Consider the following 7,598-nt stretch of genomic DNA (forward strand, 5'->3'; position numbering starts at 1 on the left):
ATTAATAACTTATTATTTAAAATAAAAAGCAAGGAACTACTGTCACTTTGACAGAGACAAGAAGATCACACACAATGGCTGCCGGCCAATCACGTGACCTCACAGCTGGGCTGTGATTGGTCGGTTGGATTAGACCAGTTTTGGAATGACATGTGCGCTGGAAAAGGCGAGTTTTGCTATGATACTCGATTTTCAATGCTTATTTTAACGGGAAAAGACAATTTTTGGCACGATATGCTTATTACAGTCAAATGAGGATTAACCCAAGGAATCCAATGGTACCAATATCTCAATTTCGAAAAAACATGGAAAAGGCGAGTTTTGGAATGGACCGCCTCATTTATTGTATAAAGTTATAAAGATTATGATCTCTACGATTGTTTTAACGTTTATTTTATCCTTAGAAAAATCGTTTAGTGAGAAAAATCTTTCTTTAAATCTTTCCTCAGAAAAAGTAGTTTAGATATTTCATGGAGTTACTTTTCACTTTGAAAACAGGATAACCTCTGGTTATCTTAAAAATAACTTTTGTATTTTATAACTTCAATAAAATTACATTCTAATTTTGTTTGGGGATAGCAACAATGAAAGTAAATGATTAGATATCATCATTAACTTTACTAGTATATGCATTTTTATATTTACAATTTTTTTATCACATAAAATCATAGGGATTTAGAAGTCTCTGACTCTATATAAAAGTGGTTTGTCTGATCTTTAAGCCAGGTTCTCCAAGAAGAAGAAACATCAACAAAAAGAGTCACTTCCTGAAACACACTGCTTTCACTTTCCTGCAAAATAAACATTTCACAAGATTTAATAGGAATTAATGAATATTTTCAGTAATTTGATAGATTTAATTACTTTTAGCATGAAAGTGCATATTTTCCATAACCTATAAATAGTGTCAGAATTGAAATTGTACTAAAGTGAGACAAACAAATCATTTGCTCTGTGCAAAATCACAAGGGAAGTACCAAGGAAGTGATGATGGCATACTAGATGTCCTCTGATTACAAAGCAAATCAAACATAGTTACACAAAAGGTTCGAACCGCTTGTTCTAAAATTGTTTATGTATCTCCAACACCTTCTTTAATAAATGCCACAAGCATAGGCACAAAACAAGTAGAGTTTGCTTAATTATTCTCTGTGGTATAACGTACAACTAACTTTTGTCAGGCGATTTTGTAATGTGCTCCATGTATTTTCGATCACACAAACTTCGCAGATGTCTTCTGCAATAAGGTATCTCCCCTCTAATAACCTGCAGTAATTACTTTATATTGTCCTACACCCCTTTACCAAAATACTTCTTTACAAAGATGTTGTGATGGTGCCAACTCATCTCTCGTTATCTTTCCCAACCTTTTGTTAGAGTTCTACCATTGACTATAATCAATGGTTCTGCTACCAGATGTTTAGTTGTATGGTCCTCTAATGCCTTGTTTGTTACTACAATCAATATCTAAAATATTTTTTAGGAGGGCAAAATTGAGTTGATTTAAATGTTAAAACATTAGGTTAACATTAACGTGAGCAATACTAAAATAGGCATGCTATATAGATAAGCTATTTAACATGTAACTTACCACCTCGAAACCCAACTTCTTGAACATTTTGATGCTGATTTCATTTGAAAGAGATATCTTCGCAAGAAACCTCTTAACATCCAAATGTTCGACACCTGAATAAATGTTTGACAAGATTTTAAAGGAATTTAAGCAGTCAAATATAACCTATACATAACCTAAGATAAATCTAATTGTTGTTTTTTATTCAAAATAAAATTGTTGCCTCTTCAAAAATTCAGCTATGAAGTTTGTATTAGGAAGTAGATTTAAAACTATGTTGGGTAAACATTTAATACTTAGTAGCAATGTTGCTCTAGTGTGTTAGTAATAATTTTGTTGAATCAAACAGCTGGTATTTACAGGATTTTGAGTGGCAGTAAAAGTTGATAATTTTGGATTTGTTTTTATTATTATTTTGATAGGTACAACTCTTCCCTCTTAGCTGGTTTAGTGGAGTAGCATGGGGCTTCGGAGGCCGAGGTCCCAGGTTCAAATCCTGCCAATCACTAATGGATTTGATCTATGTGATAATGCCGCAACCCTCTAGGAATAGTCTGAAGTAATGTGTTAAACGGTTCCAGGCTAGAACCTAGGATTTTTTTTGGTGGGACAAAAAACTCTTTTGTCTTAGGCCTAATACATAACCAAACAAAATAGTTAGCCTACTCAGTACAATTTTTTACTACTATTATAGCCTGTATGAAAGCACAAAGAAAACTAAATAAATAAATGGAAATTGGAAATAAATAAAAAACACATAAACACATTACCGTACTGTATAAATGGGTTGGGACATTACCATATCTCAACATGAGCAGGATTGCTTCCCTCCCCCGTCCCCTTCCTCTAACTGACTCTTCTGCTATCATGATGCCAGTCTCTCCGATGAGACTTCCGTCCTCTTCTATCAGGTAGAGGTTGGTGTCACCAATCATGGCTTCTACGGTAAAAATATCAAAGACCAAAACATTAAAGATTTGATAAAAATAATATGACAAGCTTATTAAACAATTGGATTGCAGTATTATGGAAATGTTTTTGGAACTTTTAGAAAATAATAAACAAAGCTTAAGGAAATCTACTGTTTTTAAAATTTGAATTTTTCATATAATTTTTCTTAACTTTTTAAATATATGCATGCAGATTGTTTAACATGCAAACAATTTTGTTTGATAGACATAATGCAGAATAACTCATCTTACCTATCTCATTCTGGTTCTCATCATATATTCTCCGTTCTAAAACTATGAAAGTACATTCTGGAACAATAAGAGACTATTTTTACCAATTGTTTCTACAACTATTTTATATTTTAACTAGGTCTCTGTTTCATATTTGTTTAAAAATGAGTTGATGAAATAGGTACTAATTACTGCTGTAAACTGTTGATGTAACGTTCTATGTCAATATACCGTAATTTGATTCAAGTAAAAGTTTTAATGAAATTAAGGAAAAAAAATTATAGCCTACCCACATTTGTACAGTTCAAATTTAGCTCTCTCAGACTTCTAAATTGGGTCTTTTAATTTACAATTCCAACAAACCACCATATACATTTTGTGTCGCTAATAAACAAAGCACAAACTTCCAACTTTATAATAATCAGAATATCCAGACATTAATGGTTACTTTACAGCTGAAAGTTGTCTCCTTCTTATCTTATTTTACAACAAAAAAATGCCAGAGCATACATTTTGTTAGTTCCCATGATTATAAACCCAAATTAAAGTAAAAAATTGATTCTAACTAGCAGAATACCTGTCCTTCGTACAAATGTGGTGTGTAAAATGCTTATTGCATACTCGTGTTTTGCATTTACAATGTGAGAGGACACGGTTTGAGAAAATTTGGTTCTTTTAATTTACGGCATGCTATAGTATAACACATCTACCATAAGTTTAGCTTTGATGTTCTACCACTACACCTAAACAAACAAAAATTAAATTAGGGCCTATCAAAGATTTTGCACAATATCAAAAGATTATTTATAAATTAAAAACATAAACTTAACTGTAAATACTCCTACGTTGACAGTTCATTGTGTATCACAGCTTTTTGTCGCTGCTTAGCTGAAATTAACTTACCTAGTCATCAATGCAAAAAAAATTAATAGTGCTGCACCACATTGGTAAACCTTATGACTTTTTAATGATATTGAATATCATAGAACCAACTTGTGTAGGCTAGTTGAAACAGCTGACAAAATTCTTTAATTCCTTTTAGATATGAATATGTAAGATTAACATGGGACACTCCAAAGCCACTGGGGCGGAGCCCGAAATGATTTTTGAGATAGTGATATGTCTATATGTTAATCGCCATGTGAGCTATCATCATACAAAATTTCAGCTTAATCCGACCAGTAGTTAATGGGTGATTAAACAGTGCCGGATTTAGGGTACTTGCGGCCCTAGGCCAAATTACTTGAGCGGCCCTCCCCCTGTGGTGGAAATTTCTTGAGATAGCGGAAATAATCGTGAATATCTCCTATGCATCTAGAGGACATCATTATCGACACCCGTGATCGTGGACATCTCTCCTAAACCAAGACAAATCCATCATAGGTATCAGTGACCGCGGCAAAATCGTAAACATCCCCCGCGGGCTGCAACAAAGGGACATAATCCTCAACAGTCACAACCGCGGCGAAATCATATCCCGTGGGCTTTGACCTTGAGGACATCATCACCGTCACCCGCGACCACAGTAAAATCGTGAACATCTCCCGCGGGCCACAATCACGGGGACATCATCATCGACACTCGCGACCGTGGCCAAATCGTAGACATCTCCCGCGAAGCAGCAATCACGGGGACATCATCATCGACACTTGCGATCGCGGCAAAGTCGTGTTAAAAACATCTCCGGTGGACTGCGATCATGACGACATCATAATTGTCCCCCGCGGTCGTGCCGAAATCATAAACAACTCCCGTGAGCCGCAATCACGGGGACAACATCATCGACACTCGTGACAGCGGCTAATTCTTAAACGTCTCCCACGGGCTGCGATCATGAGGACACATCGCCGTCACCACAGAAAACATACTAATATAACCTTATACTATAAGGTTATAGTACAGTAGAGTATGTTTTCTGTGCCGTCACCCGCGGCCGCGGCTAAATCGTGAACGTCTCCCGTGAGCCGCAATCACGGGGACAACATCATCGACACTCGTGACAGCGGCTGATTCTTGAACGTCTGTCACGGGCTGCGACCATGAGGACACATCGCCGTCACCCGCGGCCGCGGCTAAATCGTGAACGTCTCCCGTGGGCCGCAATCATGGGGACAACTCGCGACAGCGTCTAATTCTTGAACGTCTCCCGCGGGCTGCGATCATGAGGACACATCGTCGTCACCACAGAAAACATACTAATATAACCTTATGCTATAAGGTTATAATAGTATGTTTTCTGTGCCGTCACCCGCGGCCGTGGCAAAATCGTGAACATCTCCCTTGGTCCGCGGAGACATCATTATGGTCACCTGTGATCGCTGCAAACTGGTGGTAAAAAAAATATTTTGTATCTAAAAAATGTTTTTCTCAATCCTCTGTGGCCCCCTTCTGCTTGCGGCCCTAGGCCGCGGCCTAATCGGCCTAGTAGTAAATCCGGCACTGTGATTAAACTTCAAACAAACAAACTTTCACTATAATATTGATTAATCCTGTGTGTACAGTTTCTTAACTGGGCTATGCTAATATCCATTGAAACTATCAAATTGAAAATATCGATTAATAACTTAATCAATATTTTTAACTAAATTATATCAATTATAAAAATTAAACTGTTGTCATAACCTAACCTAACCAAGCAAACTTGCTGGTAATGAAAAAATCTAATGAAAGTTTATTAATCGAATCGATAGTTTCAATCGATATTAGCATAGCTCAGTTAAGAAACTGTAGGTACCCAGATAAATTTTGGGGAAGGACAAGAACACTTTGTAAGTAACATCTGTAAAGTCAAACAAATGGACTCACAATGAGTTGAGTCCATTTGTATGTTAGGCTAAATATTAAGCTAATTCGTAGGCTAATCAAGATAAACATTTTTTTATGAATTTGCTTTCTTTCAGACACAGGCAAACAGGGTATTTCTAGGACAATAAAATATTATTCATTAATCCAGACCAAAAATGAATCAACGCTTTGGGTAAACTTACTGTTTTCATCACACAGCCAGCTCTGCTGCATCTCAAACTCCTCTTCTTCTGTTAAAGGCTCTGAAGCGGTGAGCTCCTGTAATTCTTTAGACTGCATCCAACAGTGATACCTGTGACACAGTCATTTAAATCACTTCTTAAGACAGCGGTTATTTCAACATCTAAATCCTAATTGTCTGGGTAGCCAAGTGCTTATAACTGAGTGCTCATTTTCAAATCCAAAGGTAATTGGTTAACTTCAAAGCAACATAAATTCTGGAGATTCTGTTTGTCTTTCAGCTATAAATTAATGATGGTATCAATCTACAGTACACTCTTGATTATCCGAGCCCTAGGGTTATCGGCCAAAATATAATATATTTTTATTCTCAGTTAGTAAACCATGCTTACTTTAGTAGAACATTTCATCAAATAGGTACCTAACTTACTAGGAATGAATTCAAAATTTACAAATACATACATAAAACTAGGCCTAGCGGGAGAGCAGCACAAATTTTGAACGAAAAACTCAATTACGAATCCAGTCACTGCAATCCCAGAGTCTATGTCAGTCCATCATAACCTAGTTCAGCCTGCTTCCAGCCCTGCCTGTGGCAATGCAAGGCGTATGAAAGATAATTCTACATTAATGCTCTAAGATAATGCTTCCCTTAGTCTAAGGCTTTATTATTACTGTATTTAATGTTTGATGTCGAGGCAATATGTAACACGACGAATAAGATATAACACTTTCATACGCCTTGGTGGCAATGTACACATAGCCTATACAGGCTAGCTAATTGATAGACTATCTTAGAAAAAACAACAGAAATGTAATATAAAGTAGCATCAAAGTAAGTTGTAACTTATACAAAAGGGTTCGTGGAAATTGTTATAGCTTGCTATCAATGTTTCTAGCATACTGTACGTCAAATGGGCTAGCCCTAAATTGCTTAGGCCTATATATCATTGGACGCTTTACTAAGTTAATATAGGCCTAGTTATATTTGTTAAGACTTATGTATACTGTTAGGGGGTACACTTCCATATCTTTTGGCACAAACAACCGAATGAGTAATATTGATTATTCGATTGTTTAATTTGATATGTCATTTGGTTAGTTAGGTTAGATTAACCTTACCTAACTAACCAAACGATATATCGAATAATCGATCGATATTTTCATTCGGTTGTTTGTGCCGACAGATATGAAGTGTACCCATGTTAGGAGAAAAATGAGCTTTAGCACAGAAAACATAGTATGTTTTCTGTGGCTTTAGCCATCTTACTTTGGTACATGGATTCTTCTGTAAGGGACAAGAATCACATTTGATCCAACTATTTTCGTTTGTGAATTCTTCCTCATCTTCAGATTCAGGATAATGAGAGATTCTTGTTAGTACCAACTAATCAAAAGCGTAAACTTAAACGAAACATTAATAGAAATCATCTTCGCAATAAAATTTGACTCATCATTTAAAATGAAGAGAGAACGTCAACCTCTTCTAAGTCCTACATAACCTCAATCTTAATTATTCAAAAACGTTTGTTTGTTTACTATTAAGTTTGTTATTTTTTATTACAGGACAGCAGTCTGAAAAGTATCAGCAATAAAATATCCCGTGAAGCTTTGTAGTTCAGTTTGTTGCAACTCATTCATAGTATGGTCATAGATTAAGAGATTAAACTATTTCAAATAAAATAGTTTATTGCACTACAATAAATATAAAAAAATAAAAATGAATCCCTTTTTTTACGGCAATCCATAACTCGTGAACGACTAAGTGCACTGAATTGGATGATTCTTTTTTTGTGTTCCTTAGATGCCAGGGAAAGGTTTTTATGTAAAAATATTTGTAAGAATGAGTATCGTGACCA

At 35.7% G+C, this 7,598-nt stretch overlaps 1 protein-coding gene across 1 annotated transcript; it reads right to left on the bottom strand.

The window, feature by feature from the left end:
* Nucleotides 1-598: 598 nt before the first annotated feature.
* LOC129003852 (N-acetyltransferase 9-like protein) lies at nt 599-7,240 on the bottom strand. Its single transcript, XM_054432176.1, has 6 exons — nt 7,010-7,240; nt 5,742-5,851; nt 2,776-2,832; nt 2,373-2,513; nt 1,592-1,686; nt 599-791 (listed from the first exon to the last, which is right to left on the bottom strand). The coding sequence occupies exons 1-6, from the start codon at nt 7,084-7,086 to the stop codon at nt 666-668; spliced, it is 606 nt and encodes a 201-aa protein (XP_054288151.1). The 5' UTR covers nt 7,087-7,240; the 3' UTR covers nt 599-665.
* Between the last annotated feature and the right edge of the window lie 358 nt (nt 7,241-7,598).

This window comes from Macrosteles quadrilineatus, unplaced genomic scaffold (assembly GCF_028750875.1).
Source record: "Macrosteles quadrilineatus isolate MER2022 unplaced genomic scaffold, UCM_ALF_1.0 Scaffold_9__3_contigs__length_116548681, whole genome shotgun sequence".
Lineage (NCBI taxonomy): Eukaryota > Metazoa > Arthropoda > Insecta > Hemiptera > Cicadellidae > Macrosteles > Macrosteles quadrilineatus.

Coding starts and splice junctions, on each gene's coding strand:
- LOC129003852 (XM_054432176.1), bottom strand. CDS start 7,086: ATGAGGAAGAATTCACAAACGAAAATAGTTGGATCAAATGTGATTCTT. Junction 5,852..7,009: donor AGAAGAATCCATGTACCAAA/GTAAGATGGCTA, acceptor ACTGTGTCACAG/GTATCACTGTTGGATGCAGT. Junction 2,514..2,775: donor TGAGAACCAGAATGAGATAG/GTAAGATGAGTT, acceptor TTTTTACCGTAG/AAGCCATGATTGGTGACACC.